This window comes from Triplophysa rosa, linkage group LG17 (genome assembly GCF_024868665.1).
Source record: "Triplophysa rosa linkage group LG17, Trosa_1v2, whole genome shotgun sequence".
Classification (NCBI taxonomy): Eukaryota; Metazoa; Chordata; class Actinopteri; order Cypriniformes; family Nemacheilidae; genus Triplophysa; species Triplophysa rosa.
Genome location: NC_079906.1, coordinates 13567494 through 13582053, shown reverse-complemented (window position 1 = coordinate 13582053; position 14560 = coordinate 13567494). Strand labels below are relative to the sequence as shown.

General features: G+C 38.6%; 3 protein-coding genes across 6 annotated transcripts; 2 read left to right on the top strand and 1 right to left on the bottom strand.

Annotated features, from left to right (window-relative positions):
• The first annotated feature begins 2 nt into the window (after positions 1-2).
• On the top strand, positions 3-7621 carry si:ch211-167b20.8 (uncharacterized). 2 transcript variants are annotated; one of them, XM_057357044.1, is made up of 4 exons: positions 3-1174; positions 2908-2948; positions 3111-3199; positions 5182-7621. In XM_057357044.1, the coding sequence occupies exons 1-4, from the start codon at positions 318-320 to the stop codon at positions 6514-6516; spliced, it is 2322 nt and encodes a 773-aa protein (XP_057213027.1). In that variant the 5' UTR covers positions 3-317; the 3' UTR covers positions 6517-7621. The 2 variants fall into 2 exon arrangements, with proteins under 2 accessions (XP_057213027.1, XP_057213028.1); XM_057357045.1 differs by having other exon boundaries at positions 5-1174; positions 3114-3199.
• Positions 7622-7792: 171 nt separating this feature from the next.
• On the bottom strand, positions 7793-11958 carry suv39h1b (SUV39H1 histone lysine methyltransferase b). The gene is made up of 6 exons (XM_057357051.1): positions 11922-11958; positions 10977-11152; positions 10118-10771; positions 9353-9499; positions 8900-9029; positions 7793-8787 (listed from the first exon to the last, which is right to left on the bottom strand). The coding sequence occupies exons 1-6, from the start codon at positions 11938-11940 to the stop codon at positions 8654-8656; spliced, it is 1260 nt and encodes a 419-aa protein (XP_057213034.1). The 5' UTR covers positions 11941-11958; the 3' UTR covers positions 7793-8653.
• Positions 11959-12207: 249 nt separating this feature from the next.
• tmem9 (transmembrane protein 9) lies at positions 12208-14516 on the top strand. 3 transcript variants are annotated; one of them, XM_057357052.1, is made up of 6 exons: positions 12208-12277; positions 12610-12710; positions 12814-12905; positions 13001-13109; positions 13213-13344; positions 13494-14516. In XM_057357052.1, the coding sequence occupies exons 1-6, from the start codon at positions 12262-12264 to the stop codon at positions 13632-13634; spliced, it is 591 nt and encodes a 196-aa protein (XP_057213035.1). In that variant the 5' UTR covers positions 12208-12261; the 3' UTR covers positions 13635-14516. The 3 variants fall into 3 exon arrangements, with proteins under 3 accessions (XP_057213035.1, XP_057213037.1, XP_057213036.1); XM_057357054.1 differs by lacking the exon at positions 12208-12277 and adding an exon at positions 12284-12414; XM_057357053.1 differs by lacking the exon at positions 12208-12277 and adding an exon at positions 12284-12505.
• The last annotated feature ends 44 nt before the right edge of the window (positions 14517-14560 follow it).

Here is a 14560-nt window from a genome sequence, read left to right as displayed (position 1 = left end):
GGAGGGATATACCAACAAGACCCATCTTCCTCTTGACCTCTGGAAAAACGATGGACTTGCAGCTTCCTTCTAAGTTTAGTCACTTGTGTGTGTCTGGGCACTATGCGCTCCAAATCGCAGCTCTTGTTTATGTCAATAATTTAGGCCTGATCCCATCGTAACGAGGTGGCAGACCCTCGCTGCAGCTCCGCGGGTCTCCATTGGCACTATGCAGGGGAGCACGATCTGAGTATTTGCGCACGGACGCGCACGATTACAGCGGCACCTTTCATGTGTCCTGACTACTCGAGGCGACTTCGGGGTCAGAAACAGACGCAATGGCGCAGGGAAGTAATAATCATTTCTTAACCATTCCCTCTCAAGAGGGTCTCTTTCGGACGGTGAGGGTCGAACGTTCCGACGAAGAGAACAACAGTTCCCCCTTTAACGATGAAGATGACGAAGAAACCGAGGAAGACGTCCGGAACCTACCGAGATGCTCCCCGGTGCCCAGAAAGCGAGGACCATCGATTGCCGATGAAACTGCCGAGTACATGCGCATTCGCCTCGCGTTACCCAACCGGAGAGTGTCCTTCGCCGACACCACGGGAGGAGGCGAGCTGGTTGATGTCAGGATGTTTGTACCGTTTGATTCAGAAGAAGACGACGAATCGGGATGGGAGGAAGAAGAGGCGCGTTACCAAAAGGCGTACCACGAGCCCACTTACCGCGTGTTGCCAGAGTTTCAGGCGCTCACGGGAACGGAGCTGGTGCGCTCCGTCCACACCAACAAGCTGGAAGTGGAGAGCGTGACATCTGTGCCGGATGAGACCTTGGCTTTTGAGGTGCTGATCCGTGTTCTCAACGTTTCTTTTCAGAAATCGGTCTACGTTCGGTCCACTATGGACGGCTGGATCACTCACTTTGATTATCCGGCAGAGTACGTGCAGGGCTCCAACGACGACGAAACGGACATGTTCTCTGTGAAGCTGTCCTTCGCTCCGCCGTATCTGTTCAACGGAGCGCGCATAGATTTTGTGGCGCGTTATGAGACGTCAGATGGAGAGTTTTGGGCGAATAACTCCGGCAAAAATTATTCAATAACCCTCTTACAATCTTACGAAGAGGACAAGACCCAGTCCACCTATGAGGAGAATATTGAGCTGAGAGGTATATTAAAGCCTCCAAGGTACCGGTAAGTGGGCGTCATCACAGTTTGGTTGCAGTGCAGTGATAATATTGAGGAGCTCCCTTCCCATAAGGTGACATATGATGTCTTAATTGACCTGTGTTCAATACATGATATGTGTATAGGCTATATGTCATATTTGGGGAGCTCGTCGATATTGTTTAGGTTTAACACACACGTTTTTGTTTCAATGTGCGTAGGGTAACGTTATAACGTTGGACGGTTTTAGCGGCAACAACAAACGTTAGGCCCAAACCTAACTTCCGGTAGACCTCCGCAAAGAGTCAATAACTGTTTAATTGTTTTAATTTAATACAATTAATATACAATGAAATATTAACATAAGTTGATATGAATATACATTTAATATACGATCAATTAAATTATGTTATAACCAAACACAGACCGGAAGACTCGTGCGTTCCACGAAACCATCAAGGCCTCATACAGGTTCTGATTGTATGGGCTTTGGTGACGTGTCCAAAATATGAATCACATTACTCTTAAGTCGTAGGCATGCACTTAAATAACATTTAGAAATATCCATTGTTGTTGTTTACATTTTTTACAAAGTTACCTTAAAACAGCGTCTGTTATACAGAATTAAAGAATCTGTATATTGTGTGAGCCTGGAGCTGCACACTTCACCCCCTCCCTCTCTTTTGAGAATGGCAGTCATTCAGTGGTGTGCGAGGAGGATGAAAATAGGACAAGGCAGGTGTCACTTTCAGCTCTGGCATACCGAGACCTTACCTCTGACCTTTCTGCAGGGGTTTCTCAGTAGAAGCACAGCGCGCCACCAAATGTAGATCCACACTACTTCTCCTCTGTGCACCTGGAGCAGTTGTCATTAACCTTTCACACAATTTTATTTCTTTTCACATTTTGTCTGCACATTAGTAGCTTAGTAATATTCCAATGAAATCTAAAGGATCCTTTTAAGGTTTAGTTTTCCATACATTGCAGTTTTGAGGCAAAAGAGGCATAAACATTTTCACACAGGTTTGTAAAACCTGGTAAAACAATCTAGTAAAGTCACATGCACATGCACTTGTGTTGTCATGAAACTCATCTCATGTGAGTGGATCAAAGTCAAGTTTTGAATCTGACACAGTCCAAGCAGATTCATAAGCAATGTTGCTTGCAATCCTTTCTAAATGTCATATCTTGTTTCTGTTTCATTGCCCAATCGCAGTAGAAATAGAGAGTCATAGGACAGGAGGTCAATCAATCATTTTTGCGCATGAAAATTATTTGTGTCCCCAGTTGAACCCTTCACATTTAACTGACTGCATCAATAAATTTAAAAGGCATCATCTGTGATATATAAACAAGAATGTAAAAACAGGACTGGTATTACCCCACATGACCATTAATGTGATTGGGTGGGGTTCCAAAATTGCTTTTCTATATGGAATATTTGGACAGGTCAACAACATCATAGCATCCATCATGTGGATGTTTAGATTAGGAGTGGAGTGTGGGTTAGTCTACCCACAAAACTGACTTCCAAAAAAACAACTTTGAAGAAACTGGAGGCGGTCAGATGTTACTATGGTAACAAATGTCACAGAGGTAACAGTTATTTTCATGTACACCCTTGGCCAATGGGTAATGCTCATTTACATTTGACAACTTATAAATCTGTGAAGTTCTTAAATGTCCTATACAATTATTTAAACTGAATGACAACACATCTTTTATTTAATCTTATTTAATAGTGGTTTTTTTTCTTTCAGAGCAAACACTGATTATGATGACTCTTATGACGAAGAAGATGGTATGTCATTCATATTTTCATTATCCACACATAAAAACAATTGCACAATGGCATGATACTGTACTTTTTATAACTGTAATGTTTTCACTCAGCGTCAATAAAACAAACAAATGCCAAGTCCAAGTTATTTTATGTTCAGATTACTTTGTGGTTCTGTTTTAGCAGATCTGCGAAGCAATGAATTCGAACCAGCCGAGAATAAAACCTCTTTTGGACAACCGACTGTAGTCCAGCCGGAGATCGACATTGATGTGAGTGAGCTTTGTTTTATATGCACGTTTGTTCCAAGTGCTGCTGGGATAGCAAGTTGAAAATGTCACAGCGTGTTTCAGACAGAGTTAACAAAGACAAAGGTTTAAAGAGAGCTTTATTTTCCGCTCCTGAATTTAACCTTTACCTTTAGGTTTCTATGACCTTAAAACGGGAAACTTTTCGGTTTTCGCTCACAGCCTTTTTGCATGCTTTCTTTCAATTGTTTTGTTGTTTGTAAAACATAAGTTTATTTCGAGTCTTTATGCGTGTTTTAAATGAGGAAACACTTTTATGCTGTTTTAAAAAAATCTTAAACGCACTTGAGAAAACCTCAAAATAAAGATCATTTAAAATGTTATAAGTTGCAGAAAGTGGCTTCTATATAATCGAAAATAATGACTATACGTATATCAGCTTTAAATGGAAGGGTTCAACCAAAAATAAAAACTGTGATCATTTACACACCTCATGATGAACAGGATGGAAATGAGCAGCATGCTAAACTTCTTTTGTGCAGAAAATAAAGTAAATTAAACAGTTTGGAGCAGCATAAGAGTAAATGAATAGTTTTTTGGGGGGGTTAACTGTTCATTTGTAAAAATGTATTTATTTTATTCTGTTGCACTTCTTAGCCGTTTTTTAAAAATGTATTATGAGAAGTGGTGTTGTTTGTAGAAGCAGCTGGACTGACTACAAAAGCATAAAGGTTGTACTCCAGTTCATTTTAAGAATCGCGATAGTTGGACAATTTATGTACAGGTCAAAGGTTGTAAAGTATCAAAAATCACGGTGTCACAGAAAACACAAGAGTTAAAAAAACAAATGAATTTCTGTTGATATTTGTACTCTTTTCATCTGTCTATCTGTACAGCTTATTGAAGCTTCAGCAACAACTTAGGTAATGCGCATGCGGCTTGATAACCCTACGGCTTGCTAACGTCATCCGTTCGTTGTGTTGCATGTAATGTGCATCCTGTATCATGACTTGTCATACATGATGTTTAGATCAACCGTGTAGAATTTATTTATATTTGGGAGTTTTAAAATACCTTTGTTCCAAGTTCTTGTTTATACTGATCTAGATATGCAGCTGTATTCCTGAGATTTCCCACATCAGAAAATGACTCTGACAGATCTTGTATTTATGTTCTTGGGATTTTTCCCATGGGCTGTTTTGGCAAGGACTTATTTGGAGGGAAAACTGCAAATTTAAACACTCTGCTGCTCATCTGTCAGTGGTTACAAAATATATTGGTAATACTTGACAATAAGGTTGTATTTGTTAACATCAGTAAATGCATCAGCTGACATGAACCAACATGAGCAATAGTGTATGAGCATTTATTAAGCTTTGTTAATGTTAGTTAATGTCAATACTATTAGTCATGTTAGTACATGGTCAATTAACTAATGTTAAAGTCACCATGAAATCAGAATTTATTCTTACATTTTTTATGGAATATTGTTTTTATAAACAATTCATATGTGCACTTATTAACTCATTTTAGATTAACTACTTTAAGTATTTAAAAAAAAATCGTGATAATGGATGACAGGTGACTTTACATTCAAATAGTGTCTTTGTATTGATAATGATCCATCTATAGTGAATCTATAGAATCATTAAAGATGAAAGAAATCTTGTCTATGAATTACAAGAGCATGAATTATACAGCCTAAAATATCACTAATATTGGTTGATCACTGGTGTTCATGGTTAGTGCTGGTATGAATAATATTATGTATAAGCAAATGCTTTAGTCTTGATTCCTAAAGTAGTTGCAGTCAAGAAATGATTATGAAAATGCATAATACGTTTCAGGTTTGTGCCATGCATCTTACATTATTTATTAGTCTGTAGGAATTCCAGTTCATCAATGTTGTGTGTCATTACATATGCAAGTTACTTTTGTTTGTCCACGTCTCTGGAAATGCGTAGTTTAAAATTCCAAGCATTTTGTCGCTTTTTTTTCCATTGCAGACTGCCAAGAATTTGTCTAGTCCTCCTCAGTCCACCAGGTCTTTCTCCACAGCAGGATGTCCTCTTTCTACTACAGATTATCTCCAAGGAGAACCACTTCCTCTAGAGTCAACATCATCATATAACTCACCCCAAACTGAAACTACAGATGAAACTATTCAATCCTCAACCTTACACGAGTCTCAATCACAATCCACTTCACAGTTATGTGAGTCACAAGTTAATGTCTTTAATGTTGTCCTTTCTATGCCCGTTCCTACTGTATTTGTCCACCCCTGTGATGAAAATGATGAATCTGAGGATTCTAATAAACCTGACCATTCCCTTCACCCACAACAAGATGATATCCATCCTGAGATAGCAGTCCAAGTGCCTTTTGAGTTTGGCCAACACTTGTCGGGTAGACTTTCAGATGCACCACACATTCAGGAAGAATATGATTTAAAGAAGAAAGATGTTGAGTGTGTACTGTCAGAAATAGATGGGACAGAAATGAACGTCGTCGAAGAACAAAGTCAGAATGTAGGAGAGGAAAAGACAGAGACTTACTTTGACATGTTGGAAGAATCTGTGCCGCCTCCATTCTCAAAGAGCGTGAAGAACTATCACACAACTGAAGATGTGGAGGAACACCGTGTAACCATGACTGTACACAGCTTGATAGAGGCCCTACAGCATCCTCTGGAGACAGGAATTCAAGAACAGGAAGTAGAATTTGTCTCTATGCTCACTGCTGAGACCTCCAAGACAGTTAAAGTAATGTTGACAGTGGAAAGCACAAAGAAGGGTGGTGAGGAAATGGATGGTTTGGCGGCTTCCTGTCTTAAACAGGACAGAGAAACCCATAGCGCACCCATCTGTCCGCCTGAAGACACTTCTAATCATGAGCTGAACATCACGATGCAAGAACCAAATGAGAATCCAAACAATGGTGAGCAGGGTATTCCCGTGTCTACTTCAAACCATCAAACAACCACACAGGAAACGTCAGAGCTGGCCAGCGTTTCTGAAACATCATCTACGGCTCACGATATAGCCTTCTCTCCTCAACCTTCAAGTGTGCTCTCTTCAACAGAAGAGGATTTAACCTGCCAGGGTGGTAAAAGTTCTGTCACTGCAATTCAGACGTGTAAAGACTTAGAAACCACGCTTCCACTGCCCAGAGAAACCAGTAACATGTCTACAGTATCGAAGAATGAGACTGAAGTGATTCTGGAGAGGTGCGTGACCGCCTCTTTCACCTTCTTTAGTGCTGCTGTCTGCTTGGCTGTTGGCATTCAGGACCCCAGCATCTTCCTGTTCGTTGGATTGTTCTTGATGTCCCTCTGTTTCTAATTTTTGGTCTTTTCTGTGTAGATTTTCTTTTCGCCATGCACTATAAAAAGCCTTAACATGTTATATTCTTTTCTCCATTGTGCCTTAATGAATTCAAAAAATAATTTCAATACCAATGTAACCGGCGTCATATCTGTGTTTGTGAAGAGATTCTGTGTTTGTCAGTTTAGGAAGTGATTCTATATGAAATTGACTAGAGTTTATTTATAAACAACAGTATATGTAAATTTAAGCTTATGGAGTTGTGAATTTGAGGAGTTTTGTGGTATTTGTAGCTACAGGCAAATGGAAAGGGACGCATTTGAAGTATTTATTGATACACAGGGTAACTGTGATGTGATGGAGAATGTTTGTGGTTTTTATGTTTAAGACTGAAATGAGACTGGACAAGGTGAAATCAAGGGTATTTTGGAGCGCTGTAAGGAAATTAGAAACATTTGAACCTGTTAGGGGTTTTAGGCTGGTCAATATTTTACGTATAGCACAACTATTCTTTGTGATAAATTGTGATTCTGTGCAAACATTTCAGAACTAGGCAGAGTATACTGTGTCTTGTTGTTTTAAGCCATTGGGTTTGTATATTGATTGACTGAACTACACTGAAAATGAATGTGTGGCATTACCAGATTAGACAAATATTCTGCCTATACACCTAAAATGTTACGCCCATTTTTCCAAATTTACATGGAGCGCTAAATCCATTTACATCATGTTTTAATGAAAACATACAGCCAGCTACTAAAGTTACGACAGTTTTTTTCTGTGAGTTTGTGGCCAATCATCCCACCATATCATCCCAAAAGGTCACACATTACTCTGAAGTCACAGCATCAAATTACTGGGTGACTAAACTCCATTGTAAGCAGATATGATAGAGCAGTTCCTTAAAGAACTTGCTTACCTCTTTCCAAACATGACTGCAAAGTTACGAAGTCGTTTTATTGCTTTGTTGTGTCAATTGTTGGATTTAATGTCTGGATGAGCAAACAAAACAAGCTGTATACACATACGTTGTGCTCAATAGCTTCCATTAGTGAAAATGTGTTCACTAAGAAAACAGAGCTATATTTTATCATTTGAGAAATAAAACTCTATAGCTAAATAATAAAGTTGATCAGTTTATTTCACAAGTCTTCTTTTGAGTGTATGTCTTTTCACATGTTAAGACTTAAGGTTGACAACAAGCTTATAAAATAAACTTTAGTGAAGTTACAAAAAGGAAATTTACAAAGCAACAAAAAACATATTTAATAAAAATGACACCAAATGATTCAATTTTTTTCCATGTGTGTTCTAACAAACGTGAGGTCTTATGACAGAGCATCTTATTTTTTTTAATACAAAACCAAAAAATAAAAATGTATATACAGATTTTTCTTCTACGTTTAAGAATCGCAGCTATATTGTGAGATTTCCTGAGACTAATTCCGAATATATAATTTTGCCATCAGACATGAATCTGTAGCACACATCCCATAGTTTCACTGTCCATTTCTGCAAACTCCCAAACCACACAGCCACAGAATGACCAGTTTAACAGTAAATTAATATATTTTTGACATATGGATAGTTACACTATATACACAAAACAGAAAGGCAACACTTTGCATGCGTAAAGGGCATCAACCCCATAAATCTGCCCTTCTAACAAACTTGCTTCTTTGTGCAGTACAATCTTGCCCCCAAGTGGACAATTCATGTTAGGCAACACCAGATGATATAAGTAAAGGACATTTTAAATTATTTAAAATTGATACCTAAAGGACACTAAGAGATATTTGGTAAAACGGCTGAGAAGGAAAAAGAAACAGTTAAAATGTGACCAATTTTAAAAAGCTATACATTTGAAATCAGAGTTTTCCTTTTTGTGGTCACATTTATGGAAAACAAGACTGAAACTTACCAATTAATATAGAATAAGAAGTCAGACCAAAACATAGTTTTTAAATAGAATTCCAAATGGAAAACACTGGACAACAATGTTGAGTAGAACGTTGATCTTGGGGAAATCTAAAAACAAAACACTATAAAATTCAGTAAGGCATTTACAAATGCCTCCTAAACATTTCCAACACTGTAGATGTCATTATTCACATTCACATGATGTTCTTGCAGTGACTCTGACATTGCTTTCCCCTTAAAAGAGGTACTTTCGACATGTTGCCACACCACATTTGCACTCCATATGCATACGTTTCTTAGGAGAACCTGGAAGTCCTGTCAGACTGAAATTAGAATCCATCTTTTCGCTCTCAGCATCTACTGGATCGACTGTAGAAAATTGAGACAAAGAATGAGTTTTGAGGTTTTATTTACAGAAGATTTATTTATGTCTGCAGCTTGGCTGCCACTTGTTTGGCTACAACTACAGTTAAACACTTACTGTTCATTTTGTAGTCAAAGGTGAGCTCCTCTCCTGCCTTAATGCCACGTGTGGCAAAGAACGCTATTCTTGGCAGCCGCTCGTCTAGGTTATCAATGAACACATTATAGACCTGAAGGTTGGGGTCACACTGTGAGAAGACAAAGGAGAAACAATGTCAGTCACTTTCATTGCTTATAATTCTTAGCTTCCGTTATAGAGACCATATACTTGTTTTTGACAAGTTCTGTTTTTAGATAAAAAACATCAATATCAAGTATTTATTGCAATGAAGTGTTTAAATATTGGTTTGCTGTAATTTCATAATTTTCCTGTATATTCTACTGCTGCTCAACTTTAAAAGGTGTTACTACATTTGTAATCATCAATTAAAAAAACTCATGTAATGTAAAATCATAATGCTTTCATAAGTCTAAGGTCGTACTAAGAAAATAGAAGCTTAAGTACACTTACGCCGTGATTGACAAAGTGGGAGATGTTTCCATAGTGAGCGGCGTCCACTGTGTACTCATCGTCCACATAATCCAGATCAAAAAGGTAGGTGGCACCTTCTTTATCATACACGTGACCTCTCCGTTCTGCCTCCTCTGTTGTAATGATCTAAAGCATATGATAAACAAAGTAGTCAAACAATCATGGAGACTTTCTTCTGGAAAAAAATGATAAACAGCCAATCATCCATCACTGTGAGTTTGAAAGTGTCAGTTGCTAGATAAACACAATATCAAGTAGTGAAGGAACACATGTCCATGTGATAACAACAAAACCTTAAACTGACAGTGCTGTAGCACTCAACTGAATATAAATAACAATGAACAAAGTCATTATAAATGATATTAGATCATTCTGCTGTGTCTACAATGATTCAATGACACACACCTTAAATAATATATTTAAAGGGATAGTTCACCCAAACATTTTCTCACAATAATGTCATTTCAAACATGTATAAACTTTCTTCGGCAAAACCGAACAACATGGGTCCCTATTGACTTGTATTGTATAAACACAAAGCCTCTGAAACATTTCCCAAAATATCTTCTTTTGTGTTCCACAGAAATAGTCATATGTAAGTTTTGAACGAAACGAGGGTGAATAAGAATTTTTACTCTTTAAAAACATGCATCCAAGGTAAAAACAAACTAACCGATACTCTCAATTTGACATAGTTGATTCAGACAGAAAGGGCTAAAGCCACCCCCACCCCATGCTTCTTACCTCCCCAACATACTCCATGACAAAAGTGTTCTTGCGAATGCGTTCCATGGTTCGTACCCCCCAGCCCCTGCCATTGTCTGTCCGAAAAATGCAAAGGGAATACCGAATGCCCCTCTGCACCACTCTGTTGGGGCAGTCCGGTCCACAGCGGCACCGCTTGTTGCATTCATAAATGGGCAACCCTGGCCGAATGCGGACCTGGCCGATTTCATTGTACGCAAACTTGTGCTGGGACGCTCCAGCACAGCAGCCCTCCACAGGGCAATTTAGGCAGTCTGTGCATTCGCAGCCCACAGACACCTCATTCAGCAAAATTCCGTCGCCAACCTTATAGTCATTAATGTAGGTGAAGTTCTTAGGCGGCCCTTCCAGATCCACCTTGTTCGTGACATAGATATGGCCCTTGTGGGTGCCTAGGCTGTTGAGGTGCACCTCCCACAGTTTAAGAGTCTGCCGGAGTTTTGCCCGCTGGACGAGGAAGGATGCGGTGGCCGGATCTAGCCGTCGGGGGACGCAGCGCTTCTTCTGTCTTTGCATCTCTGCGTTCAGGTCTGCCCAGAATTGATTGAGCAGATCTATGCACTTCAGGTTCTTTCGTGGTTCCCATGTGTTCATAGATTCGGGATAGCCTTTCCATTTTACTAAGAATAACTCCTGTGAAGGTCATAAGAAAATGCATTCACAGATGTAAGAGATATGGTATGAATACATATCAAAAAAGTGCATTAAAGGGGTAGTTCACCCCAAAATGAAAATTCTGTCATCATTTACTCGCTCAAATGTCATTACAAGACTGTATAACTTTCTTCAGCAGAACACAAAAGAAGATATTTTGAAGATTTGCCGTTTTAATCCTCACCTGTACCGTCTGTGTCTTCCCATCGGTGATGACTTTTCTTTTGTAGTCGCAGAGGTATTCAACGTCATAATCGCCCAGATTGTGCTTGTTGATGCCAAGCTTGGCACACAGAACACCCTCCTCTCGACACAGCGTCTCCAGCTGATCTACAGTAGCAATGCATGCTACTCTACACACTTCCAATATAAAGCACAATAATTAGTTTGTTACGCTTTGTTTTGTTTCTTACTTGCACGATAAACGGAAGTAAAACGCACACATTTTTTTTATAGACACGCTTCAAACCGCTTCAAAACGACTTGCAAACCCACAGCACTAACGTTATAAATCATCACTTTTTATTAAAGACTCGAGGTCAAATTTAAAAACGACAAACAAATACATAAAGAACAAATGCATTTTTTTTAACGTTACAGCAGTAACCACATGAGAAGTAGGACAAGTGCAAGTAATTTCATCAACAAGTGGTCGAAAATGTAAATGTATCGATAATGAATAGTGAATCTTTCGATCAAGGATTACATGTGCAAGGATGCCATTTAAGTGTCCGCATAAATAAAGGACAAAAGCGCAGTTATGATTCAGGGGGGCGGGAAAAAGTTAGCTAAAATCTTTAAGAGTGTAACAAACTACTGAGCGTGCAAACCCGTTGAACCATATTTGTGTTGCGCTGGGTAACGTTAACTTTACAGAAAGAGAAACAGATAAGGTGCGGTTTGCACAAAGCGCTTGTTGAATAGATTCGTGCAAGGCGCGCGGAAGCCATAACATCGACCTTAATGTGGATTTGTATCACCAACTTCAGCAAATGTTTTTCCTAAATGAAATGTTTCTTTCCGAGTTTTATAGACAAAAGCCATAGTTTAAACGTCAGCGCGGGTAATATGTGAAACATATGTTGTATAAACCAATGTTTCTGAGCGATTAAACACGATATATTCTTACCTTTCAAATTTTCCGCCATCTTCCGACCGCCGCCAAAATTATATGGGTGAAAGATTGCTCAATGATTGGATGCGGCGCGGTCTGAGTGACGTTTCGAATAACCAATAGAGGCACAGTAAACCACAGGGAAATCACAACTGATCTTTCATAAATACAAATCTTAAGAAACAAGTAAACAATATATCCAGACGTTAAATTGAATTTAAATGGCTCACACCCACAGTTTAGTAATAAAACATTTTTGTGTGGTCTTTTAATTAGACTTTTATCGGATACGGGGGCGGGGCGTATAGTTTTCCGGAACCGTGTGACCTACAGTCTATGCGTGCGACACAGGAACATGCATGAATATCCGGGTAATGTAAACAAATGTTTGTTGGACGTTGGTTTTTGGAAATGTCGCAGTATGTTCTTAACTGTTCTATAATTTACGTCTACACGTGTGGCGCTTTATGTTTTAGTCTTATTTGCTTTTAAAACATACAACAGAGAGGTAAGAAGGCCTCAACTCTACAATTGAGAGAGCGTTTTTTTATAAGCTTAATGTACATTTCGAGAGAGTACACTTTGTTGAATAAATAGCGGTTAGTTGAAATTATTTCTTCCTTTTCTTTGATTTTATTTGACAATTTAACCATTCAATCGATTGTCAGAAATAAAATACATTGTTATTTTCATTATTTTGCAGGCATCATGTCGTCCAGCATTGCTCAGATTCTCCGGACACCAGTCCTTGTTCTGGCGTTTCTAGTTGTCATAGAGGTGATATCACATGCACATGCTGATAAGGTACTTGTTTCTCCTGTTGTAAAACTGCGTCTGTCAAATTTAATACAGGCGTCCCAGTTATATTAAAACGCCCCCTAAACGTGTCAATATGATTCTGTCACAGAGTTTTGAAGATGTGCGTTGTAAGTGCATCTGTCCACCCTACCGAAACATAAGTGGCCATATCTACAACAAAAACGTGTCCCAGAAAGACTGGTGAGTTTGAATATACAGATCTGGCATAATTGCATGTAATGACTAGCTTATACATTTGTCATTCATCTCTGGTTTGTCATTGTTTTGATTTGTAGTAATTGTTTGCATGTGGTGGAGCCTATGCCAGTTCCTGGTCATGATGTGGAGGCATACTGTCTGCTTTGTGAGTGCAAGTATGAAGAGCGAAGTAGCAACACCATTAAGGTATTGTTTGTTTTAATCACTCTGTTGACTCACTTTAGTAATCTAATAAAAAACAAAATAACTGGCAAATGTTATGATTTAATAGTCGCCTTGTTTTTTTTAGGTGACCATTATCATCTACTTGTCGGTTGTTGGAGCTCTTCTGCTGTACATGCTGTTCCTGCTTCTAGTTGATCCTCTGATCCGCAAACATGATCCCTACACCATGCCATTGCAGAACGAGGAGGATTCTGAGGCATGTGCCGTCTGTTTTTTACTTATTTTATAAAGTTTGGTCCAGGAACATTTTTACAGATATTTTCCTATTTTTACATCACACTTGCATACATGCAATAGTTTTGCTTGGGATTAAGCATAATTTGTGAAGTTTGTCTCCCCCTGCAGGATTTGAGGCCTCATGTGGATGGTGCTCAGGGCCGTGGGAATACTGTGCTTGAGAGGGTTGAGGGAGCTCAGCAGCGCTGGAAAAAACAGGTTCAGGAGCAACGCAAGACTGTGTTTGACCGCCACAAGCTGCTCAGCTAAGCCCTAAATCTGATTGTCAGGGCAATGGGACCACTGACTGAGGAAGCATGCATGCATGATGGTTTTGAAATTTCCGTTTTTGTTTTGCATATGTTTTGTAAATGAGCCTGCTGTCTTTGCAGTGCTATTATAATAGTACAGAGGCTGACTTGATTGTATCCTGCTTCCAAACTGAAGCTTGTGCTAACATGGAAACATGTTAATAAGATTGCTTTTAAAGTGCTAGACTATTCAATTGTGCAGATTAAGAGAGTCCGACACCTTCAGTGGTCATCATTTCTTAACTAATAACTTGAAGTGTTATCCCTGCTTTTCTTTGAAACTGCATCGCAAAAGATGATATTGCCATGAAAAGCAGTGTATTCTGGGAACACTGTTGTGGATTTGTATATAATCTAAAATACTTGCGGTTTTAAATGTGTAGAATGTCATTGCACTTTTAGTTTCATTTTGCATTACTTGGATGTAAATGTATAGATTGAGTATATTATTGATGATTGAGTTTCATGTTTTTATTTCAGTCTCTATATTGTTTGCCTATTGATAACACAACAAAGGATGGCACATGTCACAAATATATATCTTAAATACAAAACAAATATTTATTAAGGCAATAATTCTGTTAGATCTTAAGTGATTATTACTTCCCAATTGTTTGTAAACAACAAGCTTGCTTTGATATGAGTTATACATTTGTTGGTTACTCTTCAGAAAGATTTTTGCAGCACAAAATGTGAAGACATTTTAAAACTTAACTTAAAACATTTTTGCTTGACTATCGTATTTGCTGCTACAATAATGTCTTCTACAGGTTGTCTAAAAAAACCTTTAAAATCTCTGCTTATGTGAAAATGCACTAAAATAAACACAGAAAATTGTCAACTATGTGCAGATTATTATTTATCAGATTTACCAATGAATAATAA